Source organism: Egretta garzetta, unplaced genomic scaffold (genome assembly GCF_000687185.1).
Source record: "Egretta garzetta isolate BGI_Z169 unplaced genomic scaffold, ASM68718v1 scaffold137, whole genome shotgun sequence".
Lineage (NCBI taxonomy): Eukaryota > Metazoa > Chordata > Aves > Pelecaniformes > Ardeidae > Egretta > Egretta garzetta.
The window spans coordinates 112084-135036 of NW_009260139.1; the positions used below are offsets into that span (position 1 = coordinate 112084).

At 42.6% G+C, this 22953-nt stretch overlaps 2 protein-coding genes across 2 annotated transcripts in view; both read right to left on the minus strand.

Moving 5' to 3' along the window:
- The window catches only part of RAB38 (RAB38, member RAS oncogene family), a 22982-nt gene extending 20345 nt beyond the window's left edge, over positions 1–2637 (minus strand). Inside the window, exon 1 of the mRNA XM_009641680.2 lies at positions 2606–2637. The gene's annotated coding sequence lies outside the window, so the exon portion shown is untranslated. The remainder of the gene's footprint in view (positions 1–2605) is intronic.
- Positions 2638–17371: 14734 nt separating this feature from the next.
- CTSC (cathepsin C) overlaps positions 17372–22953 on the minus strand; it is a 17886-nt gene continuing 12304 nt past the window's right edge. Inside the window, exons 5-7 of the mRNA XM_009641687.2 lie at positions 22694–22809; positions 19208–19339; positions 17372–18452 (exon numbers count right to left, since the gene is read on the minus strand). Coding sequence (XP_009639982.1) covers positions 17950–18452; positions 19208–19339; positions 22694–22809 — 751 coding nt within the window. The 3' untranslated portion in view covers positions 17372–17949. The remainder of the gene's footprint in view (positions 18453–19207; positions 19340–22693; positions 22810–22953) is intronic.

The window sequence follows — 22953 nt, forward strand, 5'->3', positions numbered from 1 at the left end:
GCAGGATCACCAGGTCCAGCAGGCAGTCCTGCTGGGAGGAGAAGTAAGTAAAGGACTGGAGGAAGAAAGTCTCCCAGAAAGTTTTGTGCGTACATGTGTAAAGGTCAGCATGAGGTGCGTCTGGGATTAGTCTGGCTACTAAAGACTTTGCAGGGAAATTCATGAAACAGTCCTGTTCCCCGTTTCGCTCCCCACTGGAAGGACAGTATTTCTGCTGTGCACTACTTTTACACACTTTTTGAAAGCACTGTCTTCCTGGGGATAATTTATCACCTTATGCTTGTTTCTAGACATCTTTAAAATGCCAGTCACTGAAAAAAAAAGCAGAAATCTCCTTTCAGAGGTTTCACGCCTCCATTAAAGTGCAAAAATGAAACCAGTGTGACTTTAACTTTGGATGTGATTTGGTTTTAATCAATGTAAGTCAGTGTGAATGCAGTTGTATCACTAGAAGAGGCAGTTATAGCAACATAACGTATCTTTACATGTGTCCATGCTAGGAGGGCTGTGTGAACTTAATTATAATAGATACATATTTTTAAGTTTCATTAACATAATTGTGATTGTCTGTCTGTACCTATAAGCATGCTCACATCTGCTGAATGCAGCACACAGCTCGTGCTTTGTTTTTTTCATACAACTTGACTCTAAAATGCAAGAAATCCAGATTTATCCCATGACTCCGATAATCAGAAGTTATGAAAGCATAACAGCATTAGAGCATATGAATGCCAGTGTCTCAATGGTCCTCTGTTTTCTGGAGTAAGTGATATCAAACTTGCAAACAATTGAACACATCTGAATAAATCATTCCACTGACATGATTGACGGTATATTTTAAATGAAGAACACAGTGAAAGTTTCAGCTTGGCAGCTTAGCTGGAGAACCTTATCCATTGCCTAGAGGTGTTTGATTCTTCTAACAGCTTTGATAACAAACCTCCAGAATTTTAATATTGTGTGAAACTCATCCATGAATGATTTTTACGTTATTGATCATAGAGTCATAGAATCATTAAGGTTTGAAAAGACCTCCAAGATCAGCAAGTCCAACCATGAATGCAACACTACCACGCCTACTAAACCATGTCCTGAAGTGCCACGTCTACATGTTTTTTGAACACCTCCAGGGATGGTGACCCCATCATCTCTCTAGGCAGCCTGTTCCAATGCTTGACCACTCTTTCAGTAAAGACATTTTTCCTAATGTCCAATCTAAACCTCCCCTGGCACAACTTGACGCCATTTCCTCTCGTCCTATCACTTGTTTCTTGGGAGAAGAGACCAACCCCCACCTCACTCCCCCCTCCTGTCAGGCAGTTGTAGAGGGTGATAAGGTCTCCCCTCAGCGTCCCTTCTCCAGGCTGAACACCCCCAGTTCCCTCAGCTGCTCCCCATCAGCCTTGTGCTCCAGACCCCTCTCAAGCTTCGTTGCCCTTCTCTGGACGTGTTCCAGCAATGCAACGTCTTTCCTGTGGTGAGTAGCCCAAAACTGAACACAGTATTCGAGGTGTGATCTCACCAGTGCCGAGTACAGGGGCACAATCACTTCCCTGGTCCTGCTGGCCACACTATTCCTGATACAAGTCAGGATGCTGTTGGCCTTCTTGGCCACCTGGGCACACCGCTGGCTCATGTTTAGCTGGCTGTCGATGACCTTGATAAAATGAAAACACATTTTACACTTATTGAAATATTTTTTGATGGAGTTCTTATCCAAATGTGCACTAAAATGGCATTAGAAATTTGTCATCTATCCAAAAAGCTGGATTTTCATAGACAAAGAATTCAGAACACTTATGTTATGCAATCTTTTATAATCAGTCTTTAAACTCAAACTTTAAAGTTTGTGTATATACACACACACACCGTGGAAATGGGTAATTTGAAGAGAAAAATGTCTTATTTTCCTTGAAGCTTTTTATTTTTAATAAGAGGCCTTTTTTCAATAAGATAAACTCTCTTTGCAAAACCAAGCTGTCACTTGTATTCTTCTGTTCGGGGAGAAAATTTTAAAGGGCTTAGCCTTGTTAGCTACGGACATCATAAAAGACTACACTTTGAGAAGCAAACCAGTTCATTCCAATCAGTTGCTATCGTTGTATGATTCAAGCTTTTTATTGTTGCTACTGGTACTGTGTGGTCTGTGAATCTTTCTTACCTTCACAGCACTGCCATTTTCAGAGAGGATCCAATACCCAAACACTTCCAAGCACTCACAATTCCCCTCTAAAGTTGAAGATTTTCCATTTTAGAAGTTAAAAAAAGAACAGGCTGAGACGGTTTAGCAATTTAGGAAATGAGGTAATTGGTGTTTTGGATGAGGTTGAAATTATATATATCTGATCTTTTATCCTTCTTTGTTGATGGCCAGTGCTCAGAGAACAGTGCATGGAAGATCCCTGTGAGCAGATATTGGGTAACTGGAGGTCTTAGGCTATTAGTAATTGTAGTTAGAGATTGGCCTACACCCAGAAGCATGAGGCTTTACCTCTCTTCCAAAGTTTTTGTTAGCATTAGCTAAAATAGCTCTGGATAATCATGTTATTTGTTTAAGTTTCCAATTCGTCTTTGAAACTGGCTAAATTCTTGGCCCCAGCAACACCCTGGTACAATGAGCTCCTCATATGCTTAATCAAGGTCAGCCAAGGATGGTAGTGGGATGGTAGTACAAGCGAGGTGGTCAGCAAGGTGTTCAGATGATGTGGTGTGAGTATGTAGGAGGCTTTGCATTTAGAGGGATGGTCCTCTGAGCTGAAGTGAAGCATATACTTACGGAAGTGTCTTGCTGAGTGAAAGCTGCACCCAGATCTCTTAACTCCATGGTGAACTGGCTTTTATAGACACCATCTTCTGAATGCTCTTGAGGTGGGATAAGGCCCTCAGCCTTGCCTTGCTCCACCTTTTTGGAGGACTGTTCCCATGTCCTGAACTATGTGTGTACTGATTTGGCTTCATTGTCATCTGAAGGCACTGGGGCAGGGAGGTGTGGATGTACTGCTCATTTGCAGATCTGCTGCAAGAACAATAAGCACTGTCGTGGGGGAAGGTAGATACTTTGGGCTGGTCATGGCTTAAGTGATCACTGCAAGACTTGTTTGACGATGCCATCTGATCCCTTTGGGCACACAACCAGGTGACTGTGACTCAGTGATTTGCTGCAGGCAGAGCTGTCCAGGGAAGCGCAGTTAGCCTGGAGCTGATGCAATGCAATCTGTCTTAGCTGAGACCACAGCTAAAGGCAGTTAATATAAACCATATTAGCTTGCATTTGCCACCCACAGGTAGGTAGTTAGCAGGGCTCATCTGACACAGAGTAACTTGTTAAGCTGGGAGAACCAGATTGTTTCTTTGAGACCTTATTCTGCTGCTTCAGGTCCTTCAACAACACCCAGGCAATAAGAACATGCAAACATTCCACCAATCTAGTTGATATTTTAGTGTTTAATATTTTGGTTGTCTGTGTTTTCTCTGGTAAAGACATACATTTTAAACTTCACTTATATATTAAATCAATGTAAATAATAATTAAAATCCCACATGACATTATGTAATCTATGATGTTTTATTTTTGTATTACCTGTCTATCCACTATGCTATTTGCCACGATAGTGTCATCCAATGCTCTTCTATCTCTATTTTAATACCTATACTAATATTAAATGCATATATTAACACTCTATTTTAACTGGCAGGAATTGATACAAACTCTACACATCTCCATTGTAAATGATAGCATTTAAGACAATTCCGTCAAAGTAAGGCATTACAGACTGTTGGTCTCAGCATAAAAATGAAACCCGTTTTACAGTGATAACTTTCAGGAAGCATAGAATCATAGAATCGTTTAGGTTGGAAAAGACCTTTAAGATCTTCAAGTCCAACTGTTAACCTAACCCTGCCATCCCACCATGAAACCATGTCCCTAAGCACCTACTCTGCCCTTCTTTTAAATACCTCCAGGGATGGGGACTCCACCACTTCCCTGGGCAGCCCATTCCAATGCTTGACAACCCTTTTGGTGAAAAAATTTTTCCTAATGTCCAACCTAAACCTGCCCTGGCGCAACTTCAGTCCATTTCCCCTCGTCCGATCACTTGTTACTTGGGAGAAGAGGCCGACCCCCACCTCGCTACAGCCTCCTGTCAGGCAGCTGTAGAGGGCGATAAGGTCTCCCCTCAGCCTCCTCTTCTCCAGACTGAACACCCCCAGCTCCCTCAGCCGCTCCTCTTTCTCACTATTTCTCCATCATTAGTAGAGATCTTTTTCTCTGAGAGAAGTGATAAAATTGAAGATGCAATTATGTTGACAGGAATCAAGGAAAGCATAAATGCACCCTTGATTTTATCACTCCTCTTTGCATGGCATATAGCACAGAAAAGGGCGTCAGTCCTGACTGAGCATCACAGTTGTTACCAACATACCTTTTAAAAATGACAATGTTGTCTGAGATATTGAAATGACAATGTAATAGGTTTTGTCCATATTCAAATTATTAGAAAAGTATATACCTAAAGGATTGCCATCTAAGTATCGAGGGTGATACTTAGATGGTAGCTTTCAAAGTCTTGAAGGGATTGGCTTATGCCATCACATTGGTCTTACTGAATATTGTATCATATAAATGAAACCATAATCCAGAGAAATGGTAAATACACACACGTGTGTGTGTATGTCTATATATGTATGTATCAATATATACACACACACAAAAATTAATATGATAGAAGATTATTTTATGTTCTGCTTTAAAAAAATACAAAACATTGAAATTCTACACATTTTGTTCAGACTTCCACATCCCAATTAATCCTGGGGTATGGACGAAATACTAAGTTGCTAGGTGCACAGGAGACTGTTCATCTTTTATTAATGCATTGTCTTCCTCATTTCAGTCATAGCATATTCACTGACTTCATTAGGGAAATGGTCAGTCATGGCAAGAATAATCTCCTATAAAGGAATAGATTGTTTTAACAAAATGGTGCATTCTCCCCAATTTCTTTTTTAGATTAGAAAGACTTAATTAGTTTGGATTTTCCCTTCTTCCATTCCAACAGTTCTTGTGATTAAGGCATTGATTTAAAAATTACTATTGACTCATCAAACACACTTAATGGGCATGCCCAAGTGTTACCTCTCGGCAATTATGCTCCAGCTGTCCTACAAAACAAGGACTGGATGGCAGGAATAGTCTATGGCAGTGTCTGTTTTATCTGAGGAATTACATCTCTCAAAACCAGCTAAAACCATTCCCTCTAGTGCAATTACAGTCCCGTTTAAAAAGTCTTAGACAGGTACGAGTTGCTGGTTGCGGTTACAATTTTGCCCCCTAGCGCAATGGATCTATTTCTAGGGTTAGAGATCCCGCAAGATCAGACCTCAAGGCAAGAGAGAATTCAGGGCAGAGAAACAGTGAGAACACAGGCAAAGATATTCCAAATTTCAACAGCCTATAAGCGCATGAATCATTGTATTTAAAGAGTGAGAGTTTGTGGTGCTCTCACAGTTACAAACTCTTAGCCTGATAAAGGGACCCGGCGTGGTTACATGCTGTACATTTCAATATACCTTCCATATCCGCCAGCCCTGTACAGATGCCTCAGGGCACCTCATATGGTTTTAGCTACCTGTGCAAACATAGGTTTCTATTCCGTCAAACTCAAAAAATAATAATAATTTGATGTAATTGCCTTTTCTCAAGGCTGATTTTTTTATTATTATTTTCATATAGATCTTCACAGCCTAATAAAATCAGTCAAAGTCTATCCTTTGGAGCCTGTAGCAAAATCTTAGATGGGTTGCAGTGCATTTTACACCAAGTGCATTTGAACAGTCACCTGGGAATACACGAACACAGTGCAACTTGAAAAGCAATAAGGGGAATGACCAGAATGTCTGCCATGGGAAAAATCTAATAACAGGGGGTCAGTGATGCTCTGGGAAAAGTAAAATGGCTTGTCCCTGTGTCCAGACAGCAGTGAAAGCACCATACAGCACAGAATTAGTCTGCAATGCAATGGCTCCAAATGAACATTATGGTGTCTCAGATTCAATAAACGAAGTGTAAGAGCACTCATTGAGGTTGTAGACCAAACCATCACACTCATTGCGACCGAACCATCACACTCATTGCAGGGTTGCTACAATGGAGCTACCAACAAAAGCCTGGACCGAACTGACAGTGCAGCTGTTTTAACCCTCTTCGGGTACTGTGATGAGGTAGTGTGATGAGGACGAACAGTTACAGTGCTACAGATATGTATGTCTAAATTAAGCTAGAAGGTTTCTGGTAGTCAGTAATCTGTATCATGGCCTCCTACGAGGGTCCATATGCAAACCTCACAGCAGGAGCTTAGAGACTAATCCACCCTGTCCTCCACAGAGAAAATCTTCTTTAAGAATGGGGCTGAATCACATTAGCAAAACTGTTGTCTCATTCATGTCTGATTCTTGGAAACTATCAGTCTCTAATGGTGCTCACCCAGCAGAACAAACTTCATGGCAGGGATAAGAATAGATCCTAAATTAAAGTGCATTGGCTTGAATAACTTCCATTAAGGATTGGGTCCCCAAACAGCAAACTTAAACCATGGGACAAAACAACAAAAGATATTCCCTTTACTTGATAAAAGTTCATCAGGAATATAGTTTGTAAGTTGTATTCACTATAATTTGGAATATAACAGAATCACTGAGGTGGGAAGGTACTTCTGGAGATCATGGAGTCCAACCTCCCTGCTCAAAGCAGAGCCAGTGAGAGCAGCTTGCTCACAGCCATGTACAATTTGGTTTTGAGTATCTTCAGGGATGGAGACTTCACAATCTCTCTTGGCAATTCTTCCAGTGTTTGACCACACACGCAGTAAAAAGCTTTTTTCTTTAAAAGGCATTTCTACCTTTGCCTGTGTTCTTTACTCACCCCATCAGGTATTTATACACATTGATAAGATCCCCATGAGCCTTCTCTTCTCTAGGCTGAAACTGTCCCAGCTCTCACAGCCTCTTCTTGATGCACCAAGCCCCTAGTCATCTTTGTGGCCCTTTGCTGGACTTGGGCCTCCTTGTCTGTCATACTGGGGAGCCCAGCACTGGACACAGCACTCCAAGTGCATCTCACCAGTGCTAATTAGAGGTGAATGGTCACCACCCTCGACATGCTGATGATGCTCTGCCTAATAGATCTCGGGAGGATGTTGGTCTTTGCTGCAAGGCTCAGGTTCAACTTTTTGTCCACCAGGACCCCCAGATCCTTCTCTGCAAAGCTCTTTCCATCTGGTTGGCGCCCAGTGTGCACTGATGCTTGGGGTTATTCCTTTCCTGCTACAAGATTTGGCATTTCCCCTTGTTGAACATCACGAGATTCATCTCTGCCCAATTCCCGTCTGTCAAAGTCCCTCTGAATGGCAGCACACCCATCTGGTGTATCAATCACCTCGTATCATCTGCAAACTTTCTGAGGGTGCAACCTGCCCCCTTGTTAGATCATTAATAAAGATGTTGAACAGTGTTGGCCCCAGTATTAATCCCTGGGGTACAGCACAAGTCAGTGGCCTCCAGCTGGCTTTGTGCAACTGATCACAACCCTTTGAGCCTCGTCATTCAGCCAGTTTTCAATCCACCTCATGGCCCATTCACCTAACCCCCTCATACTTCATCTCTGTCTATGAAGGTGTTATGGGAGACAGCATCAAAATCCTGTCCACAGGTAGTCATTTCATCATAGGTGGCTATCCGTTTGGTCAGGCATAATTTCCCCTTCATAAATCTATGCTGACTACTCCAAATCACCTCCTGTATTTCCTATGTTTGGAAATGGCTTCCAGGAGGAATTACTCCATCACCTTTCCTGGGATCAAGGTGATGCTTAGCAGCCTGTAATTCTCTGAATTCTCCTTCTTGATCTCCTTGAAGATACCATTGAAATTTGCTTTCTTTCAGTCTTCAGGAAACTTTCCTGCTCACTGTGACCTTTCAGAGACAATCAAGAGTGGTCTCACAATGATAACAGCCAGCTCCCTTGGCACTTACGAGGGCATCCCTGCAGGCTTGGACAGTGAGTCTATATTCCTCCCTGGTCACCTCTTCCAGCTTCCACTTCTTCTGTATTTATTTTTCATGTTTGGCTTTAGTCAGGAGCTCCTTGTTCATCCATGCAGGCCTCCTGCTGCCTTTTCTTGATTTCCTGGACTTGAGGATGGACCATTCTTGAGTTTGGAGAAGGCGATTATTGAAAATCAATCAGGTCTTCTTGACCCCTCTTCTGTCCAGGGCCTCCCAGACAATTCTTCCAAGCAGATCCCTGAATGGGCTGAAGTCTGCTCTCCTGCAGTCAAGGCTTGTAACCCTGTTTTTGCTTTTTTTTCCCTCTTCTCAGGATCCTGAACTCCACCCTCTTGTGGTCACTGCAGCCAAAGCTGCCCCTAGTTTTCACATCGCCACACAGTTCTTCCTGGTTTGTAAGCACAAGGTCCAGCAAAGCATCTCCCCTCATCGACTCCTCAACCACCTGTGTCAGAAAGTTGCCATCAATGCACTTCAGAAACCTCCTGAGTTGCTTGTGCCCTGCTGTGCAGATATTGCACAGATATTGGGGTGACTGAAGTCCCCCATGTGCCTGTGAACCTGAGGCTTCTTCCAGATGGCTGAGAAAGGTCATAATATGTAAGAATATTTCTAAAACCAAGGAAAAAAGACATTCAGGAATAGATTCAGTTTAAGGAGCAGGTCCTTCTAAATTATTTAAGTCATTATGGATTAGGAGCCTTACAGTAGTTGCTCATTGTATGAGAAATTATGGAATTTATTCATACGGCACTGTCAGCTGCAATCCTCTTTGCCTCATTTGTCTCCTGCTGCAACTGTCTCAGGGGGGAAGGGGTGCACAGAAGAGCTCCCAAGAGCTTTACTGTACTAGAATAGACTATATAATAATGTTAGGCATGAAATCATGAATACCCAGAGGGCCTGATCCTATGTGGTCCTGACTATTTCATGGAAGACATGAAGTATTCACAGTACCTTGCCAAGTCAGAGAAATTGAAGACCTCCGGGTATCTTAGAAGAAGAGCTCAGAGGCTTCTAGTAGCTGACCAATATGCTGCATTAATCAGAGTATTGGTGCAATGGGTTTGTAGACTAGTTCATGCTGCAGTCAAGTCATATTCATACTCTGTTGTCAGTACATTTTGTGTCTGAAGAGGCTGAAAAGAAGTCATGCACAAGGAGATGCTTAATTATGAGATTCCTCTTCACAGGCATGAAGGTGAGCCATGCAGTAGCATGGGGGCTCTAAAATGCTATGGTATGCCAGGCAGTTTATCTGTGCAAAACGTCATTATTAGTAAATGACACGTGCTGAGATGGTAAGGAACGACCTGCTGTTATGTCTGCAGCAACGCCCTTTCCCTGTTTCTGACCTGTGTTTCTCTTTCTAGTCTCTCTCTATGGCAGGCTACAAAGAGGATCACTAAACCCTTCAACAGCCAACGGATCACATCCCGAAGTACTCACGTATCAAGTCTTTTGTTCAGTCCAAGAGAGTCTTTCCTTTCAGAGAAAATCAAACACGCACTTGGGACTCAGGCGATGAGGAGAAGGAAAACTGATATCCTCGGGCCTCATCTCAGCCGCAGGTGCTGCTACATCCAGCGTAGCTGAGCTGTGGGACAGCGAGCAGTGACTTCAGCTAGCTGGATAAAACTCTACAACATCTAGCGTTGGATGCATCACGTAGAAACTAGAGGCTAAAATGCCATCAAAATTGCACCACTGGTGACAGGAACAATGTCCCAAAACAAGTTTGCAAGAACAGAATTGCTGTTGGGAAGGTGTGGAGAGTTTTATGAATGATCCATTTGGGAAGGGGTAGCCTTTCTGGTCACTTCTGTGGCATCTTGAGCATGCTTGGCCACCTTGCAATAGTCTGGAATGAGCAGTGCCATCAGCTTCCTTTTCCTGAGACCCCACTGAGTTTTATAAAGAAAGTATTGATCCAAACCAAGCCATACTCAGAAACAGAAAAAAAAGGCTGGCAGACTTATGAAAATTATTATAAACACCAACAAAAGGCTCTTAAAACCCCCAAACCTTAATCTTGAAAACACAAGCCAAAGGCACAGAAGTTGTGCAAAACACCCAGTGCTGATGGCAATTTTCAACATCTGTCTGGGATGCTCAGTAAGTTCTGCTGCCAGTGGGTAACTGTCTACCCGAAATGGGAGGGCAGCTCCTACACTCCTACTCACAGAGTCTGATGTTTTGTGGCCTGAACGGTTGCACTGAAACCAAGTGACATTGCTCAGGGAGTCAGGATTTGCTCATTGTAAGTAACATTTATCTGCCTAAGAATAAAGTGCTCGAAAATTATAGATTTTTTTCCTGAACTTCCACCCTGTTTTCTCTCTTCCAGTGACAATTTAGTATTTGCAGAAATTCACTCTAGCTTATTGAAGATTTTTCCATGGTTATTCAAGATTCAGGATCACAGACGGACACAGTGGTACCCAGTCATTACCGATGCTTGCTGTGTCTTACCACAGCCCAACCCTTAATATTTAGATGGAAGAGCAACATGAGTAATGACCTAGTTTAGAGAATTTCTAAATAAGCAGCAACCTCTCCCCCGTTACTGATTGCAGAGAGGCAGAGGCATATTGAACCGCATACCTATTACCGTTCAGGGACACATCATACTGCCATTCACAGGAGCCACTGAAACATTATTATTGCTCCCTTCAAGAGAAAGGTCAAGAAAGAAAGGAATTGCTTTATACCTGCAGAGATGAGGGTTGGGGCTTTTTTGAGGAAAAAAAAAAGGCTTTTTTTGTTCCCCTTTTTCTTCCTAAGAAAGTAGAATGATTCTGGACATTTTTACACAGAAATATATTAGTGCCTATTGTTAATAATAATAAAAAAATCATTTCTCAAGGCACATTATAAATGTATTGCCAGAGCATTTCACTTGCATGAGCAGCTAAGCCTGTCTATATGCTCGTACTGTCCCCAGTTACAGCAGCTTTTATTAATAACATAGCAGAGCTGAGAACCCTCATCTGTACTCAGCCAGAACCAGGCTCTCATTTTTCGTTAATACAACCAAACCCCATAATGTTTTCCCAGATCTAACTTCTCCTTGCCCCACACAGAAAAAGGAATGATCCGTTCTGACTGAAGACTTCTGCTGCCTTCATGTGGTGACGATGTTGCTGCGATGGCCGAATACTGCCCTCGTGCAGCCCACGCAAACCAACTGCAAAACATTGTCACAAATGTCAAACATCAAGAAAAGCCATAACCTGCTCAGAGCAAGCATTTCTTATAGAAGCAGTGGACATTTTTGCCTGATGAAAGGTTTAATGGAGTGGTCTCTTGAGCACAGACCCAGCTCCTCACCTGGTGTTTTCCAGCCAGGTTATATCAGAGTTTCTGCCCCCCAAACTCCCTTTGCTTTCAGTCATGCAACGGCTCAGTGGAGCATGTAGGTCTGCATGTTCCTCCAAGAGCAGGACCAGGCATCGAGCTGACCATAGGACAGGACTCCTCTGTTGGCCACATCAAGTTAATGTGACTGCACCTTTTTTCAGAGCACTAGAAGTAACTGGGATGTTAATGGTAGGTTTTAGTACAACAGGATTTAGAACAAATACATGGTTTGGGGAATTCAGAGAGATGAAAATATGTCCACCATCTCCTTGCAGCACAGGTTTACATCTCTTTAATTTTGCTTGCAGCAACTTTTCAAGCTTTCCCCACACTCAGCAAGCTCCATGAAGTCTACCTTGGACACCAAGAGAAGACCTTTTCTTGCTGTCCTTTCTGAGGCCTGGCTGTATTGGCTGTCTTTTGCCCTTTTGATTGGTCCCCCCTCATCTTCCAAGGTCTCCCTTTGCTGCTTCTCCTTCCAGAGGTCTCCCCTTGCCCACCACCTTCACTCATGCTCCAGGGAAGGAGCAACTCCCTTGCTCTGCCAGAAAGAACCACTTGACCCCAAAACAGCAGCCAGGAAGCCACTTTTCTTCCTGTTGCCCAGAGACAAGACTTTAAAAAGGCAATAAGACACAATAAAAGTGTTTATAAGGAGTGCCGGGCTTGAGCTCCTTCCACTTTTATTGCTCATTATTTAGCCTGCTCTTGGCATAACGCGTCAGGGCTCAACAAGAAAGGCTCCCGCATGCTGAACGCTGCTCAGACGCTGGATGGCGGCCAGGCCTGGTCCGGGAAGCCTTATCTCCACAGGCAAGACAAGAGAAGGTTAGAGATAAGGAGGGTTAGTAATACTGCCTGGATCTCAGTTCGTCTGCTGAAGGGTTTCCAGACTGGGACATTTGGCCATGTTCTGAACTGTAAAAAAAGAGAGAAAAAAAGGACTTTCTGTTTGTGTTTATTTATTTTTTTATATATATATATATCTATTTCTTTAAAAGGAAAGCCAGGACATGTTGCTGAGCAGCTGAAGCTTTATTCTTTTAAAATCTTTCCTTTTTGTAGCTTTTTATGTTACAAAATAAGAAAAAAACACTAAGTAATTCAGAAATGCCTGGATGACTTAGCCTTTTACATTTTGTTACTACTTTTATCCTGGTTTTAGCACTCTCTTCAAACAAGAAAACCCCTACCCATCCTGGAAGTCATTTTAGCAATGAGACAGCTGCTCTTTCCACTGGGAACCGGGCCCCCAATGATGAATTTTTACTTAATCTATAATACGTGTAAGAGGGTGTCGTGGTTTAACCCCAGCTGGCAACTAAGCACCCTGCAGCCGCTTGCTCACTCCCCCCACAATGGGACAAGGGAGAGAATCAGAAGAGTAAAAGTGAGAAAACTCATGGGTTGAGATAAAGACGGTTTAATAGGGAAAGCAAAAGATGGGCATGCAAGCAAAGCAAAACAAGGAATTCATTCACCACTTCCCATGGGCAGGCAGGTGCTCAGACATCCCCAGGAAATCAGGGCTCCATCACATGTAACGGTGACTTGGGAAGACAAACGCCATCATTCCGAATGTCCCCCCCTTCCTTCTTCTTCCCCCAGCTTTATATACTGAGCACGACGCCGTATGGTCTGGGATATCCCCGTGGCCAGTTGGGGTCAGCTGTCCTGGCTGTGCCCCCTCCCAGCTCCTTGTGCCCCTGGCAGAACTGAGAGCTGAGAAGTCCTTGGCCATTCTAAGCACTACCCAGCAACAGCTAAAACATCAGTGAGTTATCAACATTCTTCTGGTACTAAATCCAAAACAGCGCTATGCCAGCTACTAGGAAGGAAATTAACTCTGTCTCAGCCGAAACTAGGACAGAGGGCCATCGCCTGTGGTGGCAGAGGCAACATCTCTTTTCTTTGTGGAACTGGGATTGCAGAGAAGGCTGTAAATGAATTAGAAGGCAAACACAAGCTTTGCCATATGTGATTGGCCATAGGTTCAAAACACCACACAAATTAATGCTGAGGAAGGGACCTGTACTTGGGGGCCTGTAGTTGAACTCTTAAGCCAGAGATTTTGCAGTAATTAATTAACATTGCTTCCCTGTAGCAGCAGCCTAGCGAAACTCAGTGCAGGACCTGTAGTGGGGGAAAGTGATTTTATTTTAAAACATACGGCAACACTCTCACACCCACCTTCTTACAAGTGCCGTGCTGTGTGTTCAGATAGCCTGTATTCCTATACCCATGTAGATCCCAGCGCTCTGGCCAGGTTTCCTTGCAGCAACAGGAAGGAAAAGGGATGCTGGCTACCCAGCCCTCATCACCTCCTCACCCTTACGTTAGCCTCCAGGCACTGGTTTTGGATGAGTCTTTCTCGTACTGTTTTGGATCTGAAAATGGTTGTGTTCTTGTGCTTCTCCATTCTCTCCCACTACCGTGAAGCATTAGGATTTGCTTAATGAAGTATCTAATCTTTTTACCTGGCTGCTGCTGAAAAGGATCTGTCCTTTCCTTCTCGACATCACCTCTTAATCACCTATGTAGGTAATCTGTCCTTTTTTTTTTTTTTTTTTTAAAATTTTTCCTTCTTTTAGGATGTCCCTTGCTATAGGTTGCCTTTGTTACCTTTTCTGGGTGTCCTCATGGATTTCCAGCAGATGTGCTGGGAACTTAATATGCCACCAACCCAGGTGCTATCGGCACCTGCCTTTCCTACAGCCCATCTCCTGTCATCCCTCCTGGTTCTTCCACACCCAGATGGTCCCATGCATTTTCCATTTGGAGCAGTTTTAATGCTGCTATTACAAACCTCAACAATCCTAATGGATAAGATAGAGCTAACACCAAATTCTGTTTTGCCAGCCTCTTTAATTAAAAGCGAAAAAAAAAATAATCACCCCCTCAATGTTACAGCTGAAAAATCAGCCCCCAGCAACTAGGAAGATGCAATCACCCTATTTCTACTTCTTTCCTCAGGGCAGCACACACAGAAAATAGATACATTCTGTGAAAAAAAGCATCACATTGCTTATATTTTATCATCCCACTGCTGAGTTTTATGTATTTGATTTGGCCTTTTAGTCAATCTCTTGTAATTGCTTCCCCCCCCTCCCCAACGCATACACAACTGGATGCAGTTTCCTGCAGTTATTATCCTCCCGAAATTTAAACCTGTGCATATGATCCCAAGGTTAATAGAGGGCTTCAGAAAAGGAGGGAGAAACAGAACTGAGTGGCAAAACTCACAGCCTCAGCAGCCTTATTAATATATAAGATTTAGAAGGAAATCTTTGTGTAAAGCAACAGTGCAGGCTGCAGACCTACCCGATCTGCAAATGTTCAGCTTTTGCCGTATTCCTATTTATGCCTAAACACTTACAGGGTGAGGTGAGAGTGTCCCAGAACAGGCTCAGGATTTTAAGTGGGCTCAGGAGATTTGCCAGAGCCTTGATGCAGAAGTGGGGCTGGGAGCAAGAAGTGGCACAGCGGGACTAAGAGCTGAGTAGTGAGCCACAAGTCAGGAGATTGTTGCTTTGAGCATCCCAGCTTCCAGGTGAATTAACGGCCTCCCCGAGGTCACAGCATGGCTGCTTTCAGGAAGATTTACCTTCTGAGACACTGTAGTTTCCTTCAGTCATCAATGCTAATGAGAGGAAAAGTCTTAGGGAATCCCATGTACAGTCCAGACCAAAAATCCTATTTATTCTGGCTAAATGCTAAGCAGAACAAGAGAAGAGGCCATCATTTTGTATTATATTACTGTCACAAGTGTTGAGTAAGTAAAGAGAGTAATACAAATGGCAATTAAATGAGGTTTTAAAAAATCCATGCTGTATATATTGTATTTCCATTGTTAAATACAATCATAGGAATTCTGTACAGTTAGTTAATATTTTTGGAACTTTTTCCCATCTTGCATGCAGAGCATCAGGGTTGGAATTGCTGGACATTTTAAGAATGCAAAATGTTTTCCAAACTTCTGAAATCTCCTAGGGCAAAGATATCACTTTTAATATCTGTGGTGCTTATGACAGTACTTAAAATTTATCACCTGTCATGTTGCTAAAGTGATACCAGCCTTTCCACACAGCCCTTAAAAATATTCTCTATTTAATGAGGTCAGTCAGAGGTCCCAGGGATCGCTTCAAGTATAAACATGCATATACACCTTTAAAGTGCAAGGAGCAGAATGTGCTTGGTGAAGAAAGAGCTAAACCATCAGCCTAGTGAGACGTTACTAGGAGAGATAGATATTAATTTAGCTCGTGCATCTCATGCTAAATAGCATCTGCTGGATGAAGTCAGCTGATCCAAATGAAGCAATTAGGAGTAATTGGCAGAAGTGCATGTCAGCGTCTTTCCTCTTACAGATACAGAAGAGTTCTGCATATGCACATGCCTGTTTCTCTACAGCCTGCACAGAAAGCCTTCAACTTCTCCTCCTGCCCCACCTGCCATTCAGAGGGAACTGATAAAAACTGATGCTCTGTTAATGTCCTGCACCTGACCACCTCCTAATCCTGCTGGTCATTAGTAACTTCCCAGCTGCCATCAAATGCTCATTTTTTTTGAAACCTAAACATGCTCACCCACTGCTTCAGCCTACAGCACATCCAAAGCCATAGCAACCAGCAGAGAAACCTCAGCTTGCTTGAGCTGCGCTCCCCAACGCCTTCTTCTCATCACACCAGGTACCCTGGCTCTCAGTCAAACAAGGTGCGAGCCCTTTCACTTAAAACTCACTGTTCAGAAGGGGTGGCCCACTATGTTTTATTCTTTCATGCTGTAGTCAAAGCTTCCAGCTTTTCTTTGGTTATCACATGCTGCCTGTATTGTTCAGGATATAGAAAGGAGTTGCTGGTTTTTTTTAAATAGGCTTGGGCTCTCCCTCAAAATTTCATATTCAAGGTCCAAATTGAGATCAACTTTTTTTAAGATACATCTACATGCATAATGCACTGTGGTAGGGGAAACCAGAGTTAGCAGTGAATCAGTCTGGGTACAAAAGCATTAGCATGCACAGGCTTTCTGACCTAGCTAATATGCTCTATTTTACAAGGGGATATTTTGATTACAGACAACCATTTTATTTTTCTGTCTTTTATAAATGTCCCTACATCCTAAAAAAAAAAAAGTAAGATTGCATTTTGTATATAAAAATACTAACTACTTTGGCCACATATTATTCTAACAGAAGATTACCAAGGAAGTCATCTTCTCCCCCTGAAACTGGGACCTGCCTCTAAGCCACTCCTATTTAGGCATGTCAAGAACAGCAAAGACCAGTGCTACATTAACCAAGTACTGTGTTGCAGCAGAGTTTCACCTAGAAAGAAGCATTGAATTCCAAGTGTTGCAATCCCCCTCAGTTCTATTTTTCTACCTTGTATAATTGAAAGAAACAGGGCAACAGATTAGCAGAGAGGACTTCAGCAGCATTAGTGGGGAATTTTCTTCACAGAAAGGGTTGTCAGAATCTGGAAGGGGCTGCCCAGGGAGGTGGTTGAGTCCCCCATCTCTGGAGGTATTTAAAAGAAGGATAGATGAGGTGCTTAGGGACATGGTTTAGTGGTGGGATGGCAGGGTTAGGTTAACGGTTGGACTCGATGATCTCAAAGGTCTTTTCCAACCAAAGCGATTCTGTGATTCTATGAATTAGCCAATTTACTCAATGAATTGTCCCATATCCACAGCAAGGACTCCTAGACTCCTGGACAACTTTGCTTGCTGCTGCTGAGAGAATCTTGGCCTCAGCTGAATGATTCCTAGTTCCTCTCCCCTCTCATCCTCCTTCCCCAGCAGTTTAAATCCTGCTAAAGTAAAAAGTTTTGACAGGAAGCTCAAAACTTAAGATAAGCACTCAAAGAACCAACTACTTCCACAAATACAAACTCCTATAGGAGTGGGGTAATTTTTATTGAACTCCAAGATGATCGGTTGCAAAGCACAGCAATAAAACCCAGAACTAGAACATTTAGTAACAGCCTGAAATAGAGAATTGATTTTTACTGTCATAGGGTTTGACATGCAGTTTTCGCAGGACACTTAAAGCTTTAAAATTTCCTTTTAATCAGTGTAATTGCCTATTTCCTCCCCAATACACACTTATGTTCTAAATTGCAGTGACTTCCTGATTTCTGAGAAGGCACTACAGTGTCCTTTCAGAGTCGTTACAGATTATCATAGCAGATGCTTCCCTCTCAGATCTGAAGTTCAAGATTGTCCATAGAAGAAAATGCCACTGGTGACTGAAGATGCATATCCAGTGATGAGTAACTATCACCACTTTACCAAAGCAGCCGTTGCGTTCTAGGTGATCTACTGTCAGACTTGAGAGGAAGCTTTCAGTGCACAGAGCAGAGCTAACAGTGTTCATCCTCTTACCTAGGAAACTGTTTGCTCTGTTCTGGAAAATTTCATTAAAGATTCCCTGTTCAAGCTAGGGGACAGATTTTATCTGCAGTTTCTAACAAACTGTGTGTTCTTATGGCTGGGGACAAGGCACTGGATGGATGAAGACCTCTGTGTTTATAATTTTGGAATAGGAGTTGCAGCCACTGCAATGCTTTCAATGGCACATTCATCAGCGCCACGGCGGATTCTGAAGTAACCGTCTTCTCCCCACGAGGTGCCCCAGCTGTTCTTCACAATCCAGAACTTCTCACCGCTTTTTGGGTCTGTACCATAGCCCACCAGCAAGACAGCATGATTGGTCAATTCAAAAGGATTGAAGTCATCCTGCAGACCAGTGTGATGGTAGATCCCCTCTTTATAAAGCATGAAATCACTATAAACCTCAAAGGCAACAGCCATCGGTCCATGCAGAACAAGCTCAAGTTTCATCAGGGCTTCATTGCAGCCTCCATAGAAGCCACCGACATAGTGGTACTCAGAAGTGTAGTAGTGGTAACAGCTGCGCTTGAAAGTGCATGGAGAATCTTGGGCTGTGTAAGGGAAGCAGTCCTCTTCCACCACTCCAAAGTCTTGGACATACTTTCCAGCAATGAGGTATGGGAAGCCACCATCACAACCTAAACAAAAAAAAAAAAAAAAGTACCTGCTTATTCCCTTGAGGAGTTATTTGATGTGGGAGACTGTCCCACTCAAATCTTCTGGAATACTTGGATACAGTACTGAACACAAACTGCAGTGACCTCAGATAATCCTAGTATTTCAGTCAGCTATCGCTAGCTTCCTGAAACACTCAAGACAAAATTCACATCAGTGGGAGCTATACTGTGAACACTAATGCATGGACCACCTTCTCATCAGATTGCTCCTGCCACTCCCCATCAGGAAGAGCAGTTAGAACAGGTCTTGTTTTACTGCATGTAACTAACACAGGTACTGTCCTTTGGAAAGCTTCAGTCATTGCTTTTGCTCGTCTCACCCTCCCCATATGCTCCTCCTCCCTCTGAATATGCTTTTGGGAAGATATTTGGCTCCACTTTTTGTAGGCATGCATTGCAATTTAGCTATATTTTTAGCCCTACTCTTTAGATATTCCCCATCTTCCAGGTAGATCTACCTAAAATCCACTAACATCCTGAGCATGAGGCCACCTACTCCTGGTTCAATTTGTCCTTACAGTCAGGTGGGCTGACGACTCTGCAATATTGTCTGCAATCTTTCAAGAAAAGAAGTACTATAAAGTATAGCCTGCCAGATACTTCACAAAAAGCTAAATTGTGAGTGATGAGGAAGGCATGGAAGTTTTTAATATACAGTGTCCTTCTGCAGCATTATTGTTACTGAAAGTTATCTTTGTATACACCAGTGTACTTACCCTGAGAATACTGGCTGCAAGACACAACCTGCTGAGGACTAAAGATCGGTTTCTGAGTGTTGTTTGTGAGGATACGTATTCTTGATTCCAGCATGCCCATGGAAGAAAATGCGTAACAGCTGCCACATGGGCCTGAAGAAAAAGGAACCACAAAAAGCAGTCAGGAACACAGACAAGGCAAGTCACCTGCATTCAGGTACAACTCTTGCTGGAGTCCACTGAAAAAAGTCAAAACCTACCAGACAGTGATTAGAACTTGAAGGCTGATAGAGCAAAACCTTTAAATATACATTTAGCTCTTAAGCATGCAAATAAAAGAACCAGTTGTAATAACTTTTGAGGGAACACTGAGCTTATTCAATATGAGACAATATAATGCTCTTAAATGATACTACTGAAGAGCTATGCTATTCCTTCAGAATGAACCTAGAGGGACCACATTAGCAGGGCTGAGAAGGCTCATAACCTACTGTCTCAGACTATAACCCTTTATGGAGCCCATATGCTAAGGGGCAATGAACTATTTTAAGTGAATGCTGACAATATTGTTCTAGATTATTTCGACCCATCAGTGGATTTAATGCTGTAACTTCCAGCTGAAGAAGTATTCCACCTCTAGCACTGCCCCTAAAATAACTGACTTTGAGAGTCTAGTGGTATAAATAGCAGGTTTAATATAGTGGATTCACCCCAGCATTCCTTAGTTCCCAAGGGTATAGAATTTTTACACTGGCTTTTCAGAGGCAGCTTAATCTCCCTTCTATTTCCTGGCAGAGAGTTAAGTCTCCTTACTTTTGCATCAAAATTTAGTATTGCTTCTAGTTTTAGGCCTCTTCACTCCCTAGGAGCTTCCTGTAACACATTAAAAACCTTTGGAAGTGGAATGACAAGCATCACAGGAAAGGACAATTACTTGGATCAGGTCCTATTTTATCTACTGATTGTCACCAAGGTGCCTGATTTTCTTTTGTTTCCTGACAGCAGGAAAGTCAAATATCGCAGAGCTATGAAAAGGAGGGAGGCTTGAGGAACAAAACAAAATACTTTCTCCTGAACTGTGTAGGTGTATAAAAGCAGAGCTATTACAAAAGCCAGACTTTGTGAAATTGCACCTTCACTCAGTTAGACGTATCTCTGAAGAGAAGGGGCAAAATCAGCCTGAACATGAACAGTCTTTGCCCAGCAGGGCAAACTGAAGCAGTGAAAGGTACCTCCCACTCATTGTACAGTCACAGCATCTGAGCTAGGCCACGCTGCAGAACACTTCGTTGCATTTTGTGTGCAAAAATGTAAAAAAAAAATAATTAACACAACCATTTTGGTCTGAAGATGTTGGGATGGCTGCTAAACTTCTTTCCTGTTACCACAGTGGTATTTGTGAGGCCCATAGCATGACAACCACACCATATCAGCAGAGAGCCAACACAGCTGCAAGAGCAGTTGCTTTTCTGAGATTTCTCACAAACTCTCTTCCAGAGTCAAGTAAAGCTTCAGCCACATCGGATTCCAGTCACTCTTCTGCAAAGGGCTGTTACATTATGAGGAGTAAGAAGGAGACGCAGAACACCTAGTGAAGAATCAGCTGACCAGGCTTTTCACCTACTTTGTTCTGCAGAAAAAGCTTGCAGAAAGAAGTCAGCAAGAAATTGGAACTGCATTCTACAGCTAACGAAGTCTGTAGGTTCCTCTTCTTCCCCCAGTAAAGCTGATAATGAGCAACAACAGGGCTATCTTCAAAAATGACACCTCTTGGCTCAAAGGCGCAGTTACTGCTCTATAAACAACCAGAGAACTCAACCTTTACTTTCTTGCCTATAGGAAATACTAGCAGGGATGCTAACAGGCTGGCACTAAGTATTACAGTCCAAGACAACCGCAGTTGCACAAAGCCTGCCATGTCTCACGGTAGTCTACAGCAATTGTACATTTCCCTTTTAATTCTTGTCCACTTCAGCTGCTGTATTTTTTTTCCTCCTTAGGTAAAGAGCAGTGACTCCACCAGCATGTGAGATCTGGGAAGCCATGATCTTTTAATTCATACAACTGTCTCTGCATATGCCACACAACTGGCATCTTACTGCTTGCAGCCTTCTTCCCCCATGGCATTTTCTAATTAGTCATCTAATAATCTTAATGACATACAGCTCAGACTTTCTAATACCATCATTTTAATGAAGCATTGATATCCAGTGCCTCAGAAAACCATACAAGCAAGACTTAATTTGTATATTAGTATGTCAGCACTATTTTGTACAAGGTCATCTTTTGTAGGTTTTGGGGTATTTTTTTGTAAGCCTGAAAGCTAAAGTTCTTATTTAATGGAGCAGAATTCCCCCGAAATTTAACATAATCAGCATGGATTCTCAAATTACAGGAAAAGTGTAGGCAGCTTTACTATTGGAAGCAACAGACTAGTTCTCTTTTAAAGAAACTTTAGAGCAACACAGTGGAGAAAGGGTAAGTTTGGGACCAAGTGTTCAGCTGTCTGGAAGGCAAGAGAGCCCTTGGAATATTCACAGCTCATACCAGGAGATAGTACAGGACTCACACGTACATAGGACCGTGGCATATCCTGTTGCAATCTTTCAGTGATGCTGCACATCAGCTTATGTGCTAGAACTCCCTCAAACCTTCCTATGCTTCTTCTGCTACCAGGAGTCCAGCTGAAGAACTAAGCCATAAATAAGGGACCAGTGATTTAAGTGATTCCCTCCCCACCATGCTAATGTTATGTTCCCTTCCCCACAAAGCTGCAACCAGGCAGCTATCAGTACATGCAAATTTATTTGGAAATGGTGGATCAGAGAAGGGACACATTAACCAAGTCTGCCTCCTGGCCTCCAGTATACAACTATCCAATTCAGGTATTTCACATCACACTGCTATGAAAGCTCTCCCTATAGAATGAACATGTACTAGAATGGTATCCTTCTAAGTCTACTTTGAGCTAAATACTTGCCTATCACAGGGGCAAAGGAAAAAATAGTTTTTGCGAGTTTTTTATGGCAAAAAAAATAGTTTTTGCAAGTATTCTATATTTATCAATGTCCACACTTTTCATAGTGACTTGACACCCCTTGCAACTAGCCATTTAAGTAACTCCTACAGTTACTGAGGCGATAAGATTTGGAGGCAGTATAAACAAATTTCATGGGTTTGTTTTTTAAAGCTCAGTTCTGTCAGCATGCAGAAAACCATGACTGAGACTGTTTGGACAAAACTTGACAGCTGTCTTTATGCAGGGCACTGTGGTAATTGGCTTTCACTCCAGCAAAAGACACTGCTGTTTGGATAAGCCGGTACCACCTTCTCTTTTGGCACAGTGTTGTCAGCCAGGACTCTACCCAGTTTCTGCAGGTTATTCATAGTAAAGATGCAATCTGTCAATTGCAAGACACTAGACAAAACCTTCTTGTTAACAGCAAGTTACAAAGTATGTCAAAGGAGCTCTAGAGCATTTCATTCAGGTTTTTTTTTTTTTTTTACCTTGATTCCGAACAGGGCTGACATAATTGACACCATTCACATTTCTCCAGTCCCAGGACTCTGGCAAGCTTGAAACTTTTTTGAGTAACTCAGGTGTTAGAGGTGCAGGCTTTGGTCTAAAGAGGAGAAAACGCTTTTGAGTAACTGATCACACTCTAGGCAAGCAAACAATCATGTAATGCTCTGTTGTCATCTTCTGGCTTCTACTAGTTGCACTTACTTCATGCTGAGCAATTTGAAATAGTCTCCATCTAAGCTGA